This window comes from Saccostrea cucullata, unplaced genomic scaffold (genome assembly GCF_032062105.1).
Source record: "Saccostrea cucullata isolate Sc308-1 unplaced genomic scaffold, CSIRO_AGI_Scuc_v1 ctg265, whole genome shotgun sequence".
NCBI classification, from domain to species: Eukaryota; Metazoa; Mollusca; class Bivalvia; order Ostreida; family Ostreidae; genus Saccostrea; species Saccostrea cuccullata.
This window is the reverse complement of record NW_026927443.1, coordinates 228,759-244,125: the sequence shown is the minus strand read 5'-3', so window position 1 is coordinate 244,125 and position 15,367 is coordinate 228,759. Positions and strand designations below refer to the sequence as shown.

General features: G+C 34.5%; 2 protein-coding genes across 3 annotated transcripts in view; both read right to left on the bottom strand.

The window, feature by feature from the left end:
- Positions 1-15,367, bottom strand: part of LOC134274504 (CCR4-NOT transcription complex subunit 9-like) — a 152,380-nt gene that overhangs the window by 42,726 nt on the left and 94,287 nt on the right. The window lies entirely within an intron of this gene.
- On the bottom strand, positions 8,296-12,808 carry LOC134274500 (insoluble matrix shell protein 5-like). Of its 2 annotated transcripts, none has more exons than XM_062756781.1 (5): positions 12,740-12,808; positions 12,369-12,407; positions 12,039-12,172; positions 8,581-8,745; positions 8,296-8,382 (listed from the first exon to the last, which is right to left on the bottom strand). In XM_062756781.1, the coding sequence occupies exons 2-5, from the start codon at positions 12,401-12,403 to the stop codon at positions 8,309-8,311; spliced, it is 408 nt and encodes a 135-aa protein (XP_062612765.1). In that variant the 5' UTR covers positions 12,404-12,407; positions 12,740-12,808; the 3' UTR covers positions 8,296-8,308. The 2 variants fall into 2 exon arrangements, with proteins under 2 accessions (XP_062612765.1, XP_062612766.1); XM_062756782.1 differs by having other exon boundaries at positions 12,721-12,785.

Genomic DNA, 15,367 nt, shown 5'->3' with positions numbered 1-15,367 from the left:
GGGGGCCAGGCCCCCCTGCCCCCCCCCCCCCCCCCCTGTTGCTACGCCCCTGGAAGAAGAATTTATTCAAACACCTCTATTAGAAAAAAGAAACATAGGTATGTGGACAGGACCCCCCCCCCCTCCCCGATATTTAACGCCTGGGTTTGCTTGACATTTTTTTCACAAATTATATTTATTACACTTATTCATCTCGTGTACCATAGGAAAAAATCGTAAGAACCCCAAAATAATTGTTCCACAAAAAATACCCCACTATACATTATCATCGTCTCAAGCCACGGTACGGAGTCCGCTTATAACTGTGGAGAGGATCATATATTTTAGCCATGGTTTGCGACGACGATACATTAATATAAGAGTGAATTCTTTATGGAACGGTTATTTTGGGGTTTTCACGAAGTTTTTTTCATGGTACACGTGGTGAATAGGTGTATTAAGTATAACCTTGTGTGGGAAAATGTCCAACAAACCCCGGGGTTGAATATTGGGGGGGGGGGTCCCTGTCCACAAGTACCTGTACAGAAAACTGTTTCCTTCAATACTAGATACTGAGTTCTGTCCTAAATTTATGAAAAATTATCAGAGTATGAAACCCGTTAGGGATGAAAATTGTCTGATAATTTTACATGTAGAATTTTATATTGCCTATTCTGATAATTGCACAATACTAGTACTGTAATTCAAGCATAAGTACTTATAGTTTACAACTGAAACCATATAAAACTAAGGACTTGATGAAAAATATACGACAGGGCCAGGTACATCTCTTCAATATTTTGATGTTGATAATGAAAGGATGCTGGGGGTCATCATAGGCCAGATTAATGTAGTCTTTGAAAACCATGTTTTCCAAGAAACTTGAAATGTTAATGGGCACAAACTGTGCTCCTTGATTAGCCGACCTGCTTTATCTCGTATAAAGCAGAATTTTTTATTCAATAAATTCTACCCGAGAAGAAGAAAATACTTGCTGCTAAGTCAACGAGGCAGTTTGTGCCAAATCTAAAGCATAAACCTAACCAGAGAAAATGTTTGTAAACTTAATGGCAATAAATATCAAAACAGCGCCTTTTATGTTTGCGATGCTGTCTGGTGATTTTACAGTTGAGCTTTTTGATTTTATTCCAAGCTGTTTGTTCTCCATTTTACATGAAGTTTGTTTTCGAAAAAATAATTGTTGTTTTGCATATTTGTTTCGCTAGAAAAAGACTTGAATAACAAAATTATACCTAAACTTACCCTGATGAATTCATTTTTTTTTATCGCCAATTTACCTCATACACTTATATATCTATAGTATCATGAACTATCAATTATCTCAAGATATCATGTTTCATCAATTTTTTTTTCTTATTTGATGCTTTCCCATATTTGTTTAAGGGAGTAAATTTCACTGTTCCTTTAATAATTCTTATTTTATAAGTCTTTTACACTTTAAACCGGTATTATAGCAAAATAGTTCTAAATATAAAGATTTTTTTTCTAAGTATTAGAAAAAGAATTTTTTTTAAGAAGATTTAAAGACATTTTTTCCTAATAACAAATCAGGTTGAATGTTGACTGAAAGATGGTAACCCCCCCCCCTCCCCCCACAGGGGCCTGTAACATACTGTATTTGATTTTACGTAATCACTATATGTATACAAAAATACTTTTATATATATATATATATATATATAAACACAACAATTTATTTTTTAAAAAAGGAAATTTATGTGAACCATGTGGTGCTAAAAAGTGTATTTTGTGTAAATATGTTGTGAAAACCAGCCGGTTTGAAGATAATAATGGATGCACTTTTCAAGTCAAAAATTATATTAATTGTAAATCAAAAAATGTTGTTTATGGAATTTTTTGTAAAAAGTGTGACAAAATAGTGTATGTGGGAGAAACTGGTGATAGTTTATATCAAAGACATGTTTTGAATTTGTCTTTAATTAGAAGGGAAACAAATGATCCTGTGGCTACTCATTTTAATTCAGATGTACATACAGTAGAAGATTATAATATAATAGGCATTGAAAAACTGTATAGAAATGACATTTACCGTAAATATAGAGAAAATCTTTGGAAGAAAAAGTTGAACACTTATATACCATTTGGTATTAACAAAAGAGAACACTTCTGTCTTTGAATTGGATTGATAAACATTTGTGTGACATTGTGATACTTATTTTTACAGATATACTTTTATATATACTTTAAAATCATATTTTTAATATACCCCGTACTCTAGTATTTTATTCTGTATGATAAAAATTTTGATACACAAGTACAATTTTTGCTCCCACAATATCTTCAGATGTTTTTGGCGCAATCTTATTGCATGACGTTGCCTCTCAATTTCTATGTTCATTGTGACGTCATAATACTGTTGAGTTGCTATGCGTTTAAATAAACACGACTGATGAAGGCCGGTAACACGGTTGAAATATTTCGAAAAGTGTTTTAAAGTTTTTTATTGTATTGACAAAAAGAGACTTTGGATTTTTATAAAGTGTAGCAGAACAACATGACCTGCGTGCAGAAGAACGAATTGAGAATTTTGCGTAAAACATTTTTGAAGAAAACGAGATATGAGAGCCACCAATTATTCTTACAATCTTGCTTGGAACGTAACATTATTCCAAAAGGATTTAAACTTAAATGGACTTTAGGTTTGGATACAACACTTGACAACAAAGAAAATATTCATGGAATCCTGGACTCAACTTCCCGAAAATTAATGCAGGAATCCGTAAAGGTTTGTGTTAAAACTGTTTCAAGACTTAATGAATCTATAGAAAAGCAGAGTGAAAGTCTAAGGACGAAACTTGGCGAGGAGGAGTATATAGAGGCTTTTTCATCTATCAATGCTAATGTAGAAAAAAATGCAGAGAAACTTTTCAGAACAAAGAGTAGGAAACTAGGTGCATTAAATGAAAACAGGAATAAAAAAGATAATGTTGTATCTACTTTGACCGTAAACCCCACAGTTGACAATGCAGTCATAGTTGATGAAGATGTAGAAATTCGAATAGAGGGGGATGGGAACTGTTTCTATAGATGCGTCTCATATTATTTATTTGATGATCAGAAATTTCATGCTGAAATAAGAAGAAAGGTTGTAGAAGAACTGAGTGCAAATAAACAATTTTATAATGAGTACGTAGACGGAGATTTTCAAGATCATTTGAACAATGTCAAATTATTGGACGGAAGTGTGGCTTCATGGGCAACAGAAGCAGAAGTGTTTGCAGCAGCATACCGGTTTGATGTTGATATTTTTGTAAAATCAAATTCAAATAACCGATCCCAATGGCAAAAGTACCCGAATGCGGAGGAATGCTATCATAAAAAAGATTTCATTTGTTTAAATTACTTTTCAAATCATTTTAATTTCATCAAAACCTCACATCGCCCGTGCAATTGCTTTGCATCTAATTCTGGAGCAGCAGATCATCTATTATCGGAAGATTCTAAAATGCACAACGGGGATTCGGAGGAAAATGATGAGAACAATGAAACTATGGTAATGCCTGATAATAGTACATGTTCAGATAAGGATGTGATCAATATGTCTTCAAAAAAACTAACAAACGCGCAGTTAAGCTTGCTTAAAAAAGGACTAAAATTTGTACCTACCAAAAAGAATATTGATTTCACACAGTTATTAACAGACCTGCAAATATGGGAACATAGAATGCGACTGCGGGAATTCTTTTTTAATGAGGAAGATGAAGAATCTTCAGATACAGATGAACATTATGAGAAAAAGAAATCAAATTCAAAGTGGACACCAGAAGAGGGGAGGGACAAATGGCTTGATGAATACATTAGACAAGTTAAGGAAGATGTAATCAGGGGATTAAGCAGAAATTTTTCGAGCAATATTACAAACTCAGAGGAAAGTGCTATGAGAGAGCTTCTAGAGGATCCAAACATTATCATTAGACCAGCAGACAAAGGATCAGGAGTCGTTGTTATGGATTCAAATAAACATGTTGATCAAGTGGAAAACGAAATGCTGAATAGCTCATCCTACAGTGAAGTCAAAGAAGACAGATCTCAACAAATAATCAATAAAATAAAAAAGTTAGTGAATAACATGCATAAAAGAGGATCTATTTCTACGACACTACCTTTTACCAACAGAAATTTCTTCCGGTAAACTACAGGCCAATCCAAAAGTACACAAGAAAAATCACCCGCTGAGAACTATAGTAAATGGCCGTCAACATCCCACAGAAAAACTAGCAGAGTATGTTGAATTACAGCTCGAGGATGCAAACAAATCACTTAAAAGTTATATACAGGATACCACGGATTTCTTGAGGAAACTCTCAACATTGAATCAACCGTTGCCAAATTCTTCTTTATTATTTTGCATGGATGTTAAATCACTGTATCCTAGTATACCAAGGAAGGAAGCAAGGGAAGTAATTAAAAGGATTCTAGAAGAACGACAGAAAAAAGAAGTAGATACTGACAGTATTCTAGAAATGATGGATGCTGTCCTGGATAACAATAATTTTAGTTTCAACAATAAACATTATATCCAAACCGAAGGTACTGCTATAGGATCCAAACTGGGACGAAACTATGCATGTGTATACATGGGGGAATGGGAAAATATTCTTTTGGCGATTTGTAAACAACAACCTCTTTTTTATCTAAGATACATTGACGACATTTTTGGGATCTGGACGGGGACAGAAGAAGAACTACATGATTTCCATATGACTGCGAATAATATTCACCCCAACATTCAGCTTGACCTGCGTTTTTCAAAAACAAAAATAGACTTCCTTGATGTTTCTATTTCTCTGGATAACGGATTTCTCACAACAGATCTTTACAGCAAACCAACAGACAAACATATGTACCTTAACAAAACCTCCAGCCATCCCGAATCTACAAAAAGTTCAATTCCGTACGGCCTTGGTCTCAGAGCGCGTCGTATTTGCTCCACAGAGGAAAACTATCAAAGCCAACGTGATAAAGTGAAAAAAAACTTGCGAAAACGAGGATATTCTAGCAACGAAGTAGAGAAACAACTTACAAAAGTTGACAAACTCAATCGCTCGGATCTACTAAATTATAGAAAAAATAAAACGCAATGTGACCGTGTTCCCCTTGTGTTGACCTATTCAAAAGGATTACCGAATATTCATAACATTTTGAAGAAAAGACAAAAAATTCTTGAAAATTCCGATCGCCTGAAACTCGCGTTCAAAAAGACCCCAATCGTTGCCTATAAAAGAGACAAAAATTTGAAAGACATTTTAGTGTATAAAAAACACAACAATTTATTTTTTAAAAAAGGAAATTTATGTGAACCATGTGGTGCTAAAAAGTGTATTTTGTGTAAATATGTTGTGAAAACCAGCCGGTTTGAAGATAATAATGGATGCACTTTTCAAGTCAAAAATTATATTAATTGTAAATCAAAAAATGTTGTTTATGGAATTTTTTGTAAAAAGTGTGACAAAATAGTGTATGTGGGAGAAACTGGTGATAGTTTATATCAAAGACATGTTTTGAATTTGTCTTTAATTAGAAGGGAAACAAATGATCCTGTGGCTACTCATTTTAATTCAGATGTACATACAGTAGAAGATTATAATATAATAGGCATTGAAAAACTGTATAGAAATGACATTTACCGTAAATATAGAGAAAATCTTTGGAAGAAAAAGTTGAACACTTATATACCATTTGGTATTAACAAAAGAGAACACTTCTGTCTTTGAATTGGATTGATAAACATTTGTGTGACATTGTGATACTTATTTTTACAGATATACTTTTATATATACTTTAAAATCATATTTTTAATATACCCCGTACTCTAGTATTTTATTCTGTATGATAAAAATTTTGATACACAAGTACAATTTTTGCTCCCACAATATCTTCAGATGTTTTTGGCGCAATCTTATTGCATGACGTTGCCTCTCAATTTCTATGTTCATTGTGACGTCATAATACTGTTGAGTTGCTATGCGTTTAAATAAACACGACTGATGAAGGCCGGTAACACGGTTGAAATATTTCGAAAAGTGTTTTAAAGTTTTTTATTATATTGACAAAAAGAGACTTTGGATATATATATATATATATATATATATATATATATATATATATATATATATATATATATATATATATATATATATGTAGACTCCAAAGTGCGATGGGACTCCAAAGTCCGATGGTCACGCCAAAGTCCGATGGTCTGCGCCAAACCCCGATGGTTTGACACGCCAAAGTCCGATGGTGCGGCAAACAATAAACGTTTATGACGTCATAGTACTGCTGCACAAAAATGAGAAACCGCGCCATGCCAAGCCCGATTTGTTTAAAATAAAATACAAATAAATATTAAATGCAAAGATTAACCCTAATCTTTTAGATATAGGTGCGAGACTAACACTTATCAGTCGAAAAATATGTTAAAATAGATATCTTGGATGAGTGCAGGACTAACCAAAATTAGTCCAATAGTGTGCAAGGACTAACCATAAAATCTCTCGCGGAAACATATTGGTGTTCAAGAACTAACCCTTATCAGTCGAATAGTCTACAAAGACTAGGCCTAATAGCTCTGGTAGGCGAATACTAAGCAATATCAGTAAAATGTATGTGAGACAAATATTGAATCAATGGATTTTGAATGCAGGACAACGTCATGACGTCGGACTATTGTGACGTCATAAACGTCGACTGTTCCTCCGCACCATCGGACTATGGCGTGTCAGACCATCGCACTTTAGCGTCGCGCGTCTCATAGGAAACCAACCATCGAACTTTGGCGTGACCATCGGACTTTGGCGTCCGTAAAGACCGCGTGCCATCGGGGTTTGGCGCAGACCATCGGGGTTTGGCGAGACCATCGGACTTTGGCGTCACCATCGGACCTTGGAGTCTTACATATATATATATATATATATATATATATATATATATATATATATATATATATATATATATATATATATATATATATATATAGAGAATAATACATACCCTTTTCCATATCACATCCTGTATCAGCCCGAGACACCAATATCAGCCAGAGGGCCGAAGGCCCGAGGGCTGATATTGGTCGAGGGCTGATACAGGATGTGATGTGGAAAAGGGTATGTATTATTATATTTATTACATACTTAGTAATAAAATACAGCATACACTAAGTTGAGAAGAAAATAAGTAAATAATCATGTATGGACTTCTTACAGACATGTACATGGTCTATTGTCTTATACGATTTGGGTTTGTTTCTACTTCTATTTCAATGCACTCGATCCATAATCTGAAAATAATCTATTACATGTATTTGTAAATTAAGATTAACCTTATTTTCAAAAGTTAAAATTAAGAGAATATGAATTAACCCTCCAAAAATTGTGTATGATCACAAGTACTGTTTTTGTGGTTTAATTTGATACTGACGTCACAAAAGCCATATCAGCCCTGCAGGGCTGATATGGATTTGCGGGGCTGATATAGGTTATCAGCCCTGCAAATCCATATCAGCCCTGCAGGGCTGATACGGCTATTGTGACGTCAGCCATATCGCATATGCAAAAATCCTGTATTTATTACTAAGTGTGTAATAAATATTTATATATATATAGCGATTACGTAAAATCAAAAATAGTATGTTACCGGCCCCTGTGCCCCCCCCCCCCCTCCCAAAAAAAGGTGCTCACTTATCCATGGAACCTTAGCCAATCTCTATTTTCAGAGGACGAGTCATATTTGCTCTTACTGCTATCGATGTCTTTTGCTTGATTGGACTTTTGAGCATGCTTATTGTTCCTTCATATTTCACTGAGATGCTGGAAGAATTGGAAGAATGAGGAATAACGACATGACAATTCTACTGATATTGACAGCTGAGCTCAAGGGAAAGATGTTTTTCAGTGTAATTCAAGGCTTACGAAGATAAGAGTAATCAAGGTGAAAAATCAGTTTAAATTGTGAGCAAACATCGATCTCGGTTTAAAAATCGGGAGGTGGAATCAGGTAACAAGGATATGTTAGCATCCCCTGTCTACCAGTCACGCCGTTTGCTCCATATTGATCAAGTGAACGAGGAAATTTACGGAAGCTGGTGGGTGCCAATTAAAGAACTGAATATGCAAATGATGATTTTTGTTAGGCTCTAAGAAATCTTGGGAATTTTTTTAAAATACCGGTAACTCCCTTTTTGAGGAAGTAATAATTTGGCGATGGTTGTAGCAGTGAAATACTCAGTACGGTACAACCCAAACTCTCGTACATGCACAGAAAAAAAACCCAAAAAACTAGTGTTTCATGTTTATTTCGACTGGGTAGAATGTATTAACTTAAGCCATGTAATGACAAACTCTGCTTGTCCAACGTAACCGTCCACTGAAAATGAATTGAAAAGTAAAAAATAAAACACTGATAAATAAAATCGATTACAGTGTATATTAAAAAAGAGTTTATTTGATGTATTTATTCAACAATCTTTGCTTGTTTTGCTCTCTTGAAAGTGTTCAAAAATAAAATTCTGTGTTGCACTCCATTAAAAGTTAAAACAAATAAAATAATAATTTTGATTCTTACAGTTTCTGTCAAAAAAGGCGAGAATCCAGGGAATGTCTCGTTCTTCTATTTGTCCATTTCTGTCCACGTCTAAGTGGTGAAACAGAACCACGGCCTCGAACGGGGACCCAAGATTTCGCTCACGCCAGTCCACAAGGAACTCGTCGCTAGTAACTGCCTTGTCATCTGGAATTCATGAATTTTTTATTGTGTTTTACAGATTTATAATTTTAACACAATTATTGTAATTAAATGTATGTTTTATTTTATTGGGGTGGGGGTACATAAGGTGCATATCGTTATCAAATAACTAATTAAAAGCCATTCTCTATAATGACTTGAAATTTAATACATGTGTAGGGCTGTTGCACGCATAGTCTGAAAATTTTCTCAAACTCTCTGTGATCAAAGTATTTGATAACCTTAACTAAAATCAGTCAAAAATTGGTTGCTATTTGTTACGGCTACCATGGCAACATGTCTTAAAATTTGAAAAAGGATGTTTTTTAACATGTCTAGAGCACAGGCACCTGAAGTATGGATAATACCCCCCCTTTTTTTATGAAAAAGAATGTAAGAGTGTATAATATCTCAAAAATATAAAATTTCCCCGTCAAACACATCATATGTCGTTATATGCAAAGATTGTACTTTTTCTCACGTTTAAAGAATGGCCTTATTCGGTATAATAAAAATACACGTGTATTTTTATTATACCGAATAAGGCCATTCTTTAAACGTGAGAAAAAGTACAATCTGCTTGCATATAACGACATATAGATGTGTTTGACGGGGAAATTTTATATTTTTGAGATATTATACACTCTTACATTCTTTTTCATAAAAAAAGGGGGGGGGTATTATCCATACTTCAGGTGCCTGTGGTCTAGAGCATAGATAACATCTGCGACAAAGCAATTAACATTGGCAATGACTGTTTTCAAAAGTTGAAGGCGTGATGTCTTAATTGCATGATAAACATGTTTGGTAAATCAACTAGTTTTACATACGTTGCTATGGCAGAAAGTATTCAAAAGTATAAAAAAATATATATATTTTGAATTTTATAAAGGCATACACGTTAAAAAACATTTATAGAATGAAATGTGACCAAATAAGAGAGAAAAGAGCCTTGAAACATATATATACCAAGAACACATGCAATGATATTCGTTATGATTGGCAATGATTTCCATGATATTTATACCACAAAGAGTCTTTAAATTTTCACTCTGTATGTTTAAATTTGATCATATCTTTTTAAAAAGCATATTTATATATAATAATTATAATTAATGATGATTTTTTAAAGGTGTTGGTGTGATCCTAATTTTCCCATTTAAAAAATCAAATATAAGATTCTTTATATAAATAGAGCATTGCTATAGAAACAAGGGGCCCAGGATCCACACCGCTCACCTGAGCACTGTGGCTAGGAAAAAAGCAAAATTCAGCTCAGTATATTAAACAGCTTAAGTGCATGAGTGGTCCCGACCTACTCCTAAAAGGCAGAAGGGGTAAGGGGGAGGGGGTACAATTTGAACAACTTGAATCTACACTATCCGAGGATGCTTCCAAATAAAATGACTCACTGGCTTTGCTGATCTTGAGAAGAAGATTTTTCCTATATACTCCTATGTGAACTTTGATCGTCCATTGTGGCTCAACCCTACCGCCGGGAGTCATGATTCGAACAAACTTGAATCTACACTACCTTTCGATGCTTTCACATAAATATGAACAATCATGGCTATGGTGTTCTTGAGAAGAAGATATTTGAAGATTGTTCCTTATACTCCTATGCTAAATTTTCATCGTCCATTGTGGCTCCACCCTATCCCCAAGGGTCATGATTTGAACAAACTTGAACTACACTATCTGTAGAATCTTTCACATAAATTTGACCAACCATGGCTTTGATGTTCTTAAGAAGAAGATTTTTAAAGATATTTTTCCTATATATTCCTATATTAAGCTTTGATCGTCCAGTGTGGTCCCACCCTCCCCCGAGGGTCATATTTTGAACAAACTTGAATCTACACCACCTGAGGATGCTTCCATATAAATATGATTAACTAGCTATGGCTTTGCTGTTCTTGAGAAGGAGATTTATAAAGATTTTTCCTATATATGCCTTTGTAAACCCTTGATCGTCCATTGTGGCCCCACCCTATCCCCGGGGTCATGATTTGTACAACCTTGAATCTGTACCACCTGCAGATGATTCCCTATAAATATCACCAATAATGGCTTTGCTGTTCTTGAGCAGAAGATTTTTAAAGATTTTTCTGATATATTCCTATGTAAAACTTTGATTATCTATTGTGGCCCCGCCCTACCCCCAGGGATCGTGATTTTGATTTAATTAATAAAATTGAATCTGCACTACCTGAGGATATTTCCACATGAATTCATCTTTCCTGGCCCACTGGTTCTTGAGAAGAAGATTTTTAAAAGATGCCATTAAGTATTCGCTAACTCATAATTATCTCCCCTTGGAAGAGGTATGGCCCTTCATTTGATATAAAGTTAACAAAATCGAACACTGTCCTGTCTTGGTATCCATAGAAACAGTGTTGTTTTCCTAATCATTTCATCAATATTAATTATGATATTCAACCCTAGTTCTACCAGATAAGTAATATTCAAGGTGAGTCATATAATAATGTTTCTTGATTCAATTCAATTTTTTATTCGCTCAAAACCAGATCACTTGTACAATGACAATTTCATTCCTAAAGCAGCCAATCTAATTAAAATTAGATCCTTTACGCTCCTTGTATTTTGTTATGCTGTACAGCGACATAACAAAATACAAGGAGCATAAAGGATCTAATTTAAATTAGATTGTAAAGCAGCAAAGAAAATATCATTTTGATCCACTGGTACGTTGTTTCCATGGTAACATTGCAAAGTAGCAATTAATCACAATTTTTCTTATTGCTGTTGCAGGGCCCTAAGTATGCATATTTGTCAGTCTTGAATTTTCATGTTTTTCCTCACGACAACATCATTATTCCAAATTTAGTTACTGATTTTGCTTGGTTACACTGTGTTACCATTGCAACCATAAAAGTTATTTATAGAATAGCATTGCTTATACTTTTATATTTTAGGTCAAACATTTTAAATTCATTGTTTTTCTTAAGTTACTAATTGAGTTTGATCATGTTACACATACCACTAGTGAATACTGAGCGTTTTTCAGCATTTCTAATGTAGTTCAAATGTACCCTTGGTTTCAACTTAGAGATATATTCTAAACAGTATCTTTACAGCATAAGTGGCAACATGCTTTTGTGAGAATGATTTGCTTGCTTTTTTTCTGGCTGTTGCCATGACAACCAAGACACATAGCAACCAATTTTTTTTTTAATTTGTTTTTGGTTTCACTAATAATGGGCAAAATTTCATCAAAATCGGTGACTATGCGTGGAAAGATGTTTAACGGGTTACAGAAAATTGTTATCAATACGTACGGTTCCTGTCAAAGTCGAAGAAAATTCTCTGGAATTCCAGTAGTGTTAATTTGTAGTTTTGATCGTGATCGGCGAGATGATATACCCATCTGGCCTCAGCATCGCTTCCTTCCGGGAAAGGATTGGCGAGCACACTTTGAATATATAGTGAGAGTAAAGCATTCAAAATATAAAGTTTTGATGTTCCTGTCGAAAATAGGGTAATGTAAATTCTCTAAAGCTTAAGATTGTCTCATTTGTATTTTAATTTACGAAATTTCGAATACGCTTGGGTTCATGTCGGTTTTGATTTATATTGTAAAGATGCAGTCCTATAGCAGATTTTCTTACCTTACAAAAAAGCAGCATAATGTAAATAGCATCATATTCCTGAAATGAAGGGAGAACCCTATTTTCATTTTGATGATTTATTTAATCTCATTAAAAAAAGGGGGGATTTACAACCTTTGACTCTTGGAATGTGAAAAGCTCTTTCCAATACATGGACAATTTAACATTGCTCAAAATACTTTACTAATCTGGATACTATATATGTACACATGTGTACATATTATGCCAAATCCATTTTTCATCTTCGAAAAATTGCTTTTATGAATAAGCATTTATATCGTGCCAAGTTTTAATGAAGACAATGACCTGTCAAGTGCTAATCAGAAATGAAAGCATTAAAATTTCTACTTACTACACTGCTTCAATATTACCTTCTGTTTTCGCTCCTGTAGTATACGAAAAGGAAGTACGTTTGGCACTGATAAGATTGACCTTACATGCATATGCTTAGAGGACAATATAGGTGCGTGGCTCTCCCTTCGTCATTTTTCTTTCTTAGAACATAATGATCAAATTGGACGACCTTCCTGGGTGTCTTAGTCTGAATACAGCATTTTTAAAGGAAGAGGTTACTTCGACACGACTGTGAATGTAAATCCCATTTCCCCCAAATTATTTTTTTAAACCAAAGATCTTGATGGTCCACTTTGTATGTTATAGCCCTATAAGGAATCAATCATCCTCGAAATGCTAAGGATGAGGATCAAAGGAAGCAATTTTATTTTGGGGGTATTCTTCTCAGTTGTGGATACTATCCACTACCAAATATTCATTGACAAGCAAGAAAAAGAAAAGGTCATCATCTGTTTTTATTGAGGGGGCACGATCATAAAGTAGCTTTGTATTCTATGTATACTATATATCGGCAACCCCCTCCCCCCCCCCCGATTCCCCTACGACCCTGCAATAGGATAACAACTTTTTGATTTTAAATAAACTAAAGCAAACTCAAGTTGATGTAGAAAAGTATGTTGTTCACAATTTCAAACAAAAGGAATGGCAACCAAATAAGCGTCTTGTAATCTTTACGACTTGGCACCACTTGGTGGTGCCATGTTTTGAAGGTGGAAAATGATAGCCCAACCCCCCCCCCTTGTCCCATAAGCACACACACACACACACACACACACACACACACACACACACACACACACACACACACACACACACACACACACACACACACACACACACACACACACACACACACACACACACACACACACACACACACACACACACACACACACACACACACACACACACACACACACACACACACACACACACACACACACACACACACACACACACACACACACACACACACACACACACACAATCTTTACGACTTTAAAGGTATTTTTACTTGCCTGGGTGCATTGCTAGAACTACCCCCCCCCCCCCAATAACCCAAGATTATGACCACAAAAACATAAATAAAGCTAGGACTAGCCCCCACCCCAATAACACAAGATTATGACCACACAAACTAAAATCTAAATGCATTCTGCCAACAACGGAAAATCACAATTACATGTACCGATAAGAGAATACATGTACCTCGGTTTTTCTCGGCTTAACGGAAAGGGTTGAGATGTCCTCGACTTGAAGGGAAAAGCCATGTAATTTTTCCAAATCTATTTTTAAAAATATAACAGGATTGGTGTACCAACATTGATCGTGATTCTCGGTTGAATTAACTTGTATAATAAAAATAATTAAATGAAATTTTATTGACTTGGCAGAAAAGACCGATGTTCTCGACTTAATGTTCGGTGCCGACTTCGAGTTAAATTCGCATGAATAGATTACTATTCTGAATAAATTCATTTTGATCATTCATTTTAACTTTGTATTGATTGACACTTTTATTGGACTATATGACTATAATGCTAGCACTATATTAAAAATAAGTTTTTGTGAAAAACTGGTTCCCCCAATTGACAACTTTTGGTTCATAATTTCCTCATATGAAAATCAAACTTCCAAGGTCAAGGGATGAATAATGTTATTACCCAAAGAAATTACATGTATGTGTTTTTAATGAATAAATTTGTAAAGTTATAAAGCCAATGCACTTTCCACTAAAAATATGACTAAGGTTTAAAGTTTTTAAATGTAGGTCAAACTTCAAGGTCAAAATCAAACTAAATGTACCCAGGGAAATGACCCTTCCATGAGCAACAAACATGTGAAATATTTTAAAAGCACCATGCAACGGTTCAAAATTTATGACCAAAGTTAAGTTTTTCAAAAGTAGGTCATATTCAAAGTTCAAGATCAAAAATATTTATATCCATGGAGAGGTCTTATTACACTGAATACACAAGTAAAGTCTGAAAACCATAGCACAAACTGTTTAAAATTTATGACCAAGGTAAATTCTTGCCAAATTGGGTCAAAACTCCAAGGCCAAGAGGTCAAATATGTTGGTATCCAACGAGAGGCTCTGTCACATAGAATACACATAAAATATGAGAGTCATAGCTTCATTCAATCAAATGGCCATTGTTAATGTTTGTGTGGTCAGATAAAAGGACAGACAGACTGGGCAAAAACTACATACCCTCAAATCTTCAATTATTTGACATAAAGAGGTGACCACCCTCTGTTTTATTATGTCTTAAATGATGCTACAGCAGGCAAACCATGCATTCCCTGAAACACTCCTGTTTTATACTCTTATGTAGCAGAATTTTTCAAAAAATATTACATGAGAACTTCCCACAAAAGACCTGTATAATGGTTCCTTTTATCTAAGGGTACAAGCTAATGGTAAAATATCAATAAATGGTACTGTCTTCCTACAAATTTTTAATAAAATAGAAAATTTGGTGTTATGACTTGATGCAGTCAAAGCACTTGCTGAATACAAAATTGATGATAAGTGGATATAAACCTGTTCATTTCAACATTCTAAATCAAATTGTTGCATCTAAAAGATTTATAAAAGGTATATATATACATTTGCAAAATAAGCCAAGCTAGTGCTTACT

Excerpts from the sequence above, each read along its gene's own strand:
- LOC134274500 (XM_062756781.1), bottom strand. The coding sequence starts at position 12,403 with ATGATGCTATTTACATTATGCTGCTTTTTTGTAAG. Across the intron at positions 8,746-12,038 it reads CTTCGACTTTGACAGGAACC|ATGACAAGGCAGTTACTAGC; the intron begins GTACGTATTGAT and ends CATGAATTCCAG. Across the intron at positions 8,383-8,580 it reads CGCCTTTTTTGACAGAAACT|TGGACGGTTACGTTGGACAA; the intron begins GTAAGAATCAAA and ends ATTCATTTTCAG.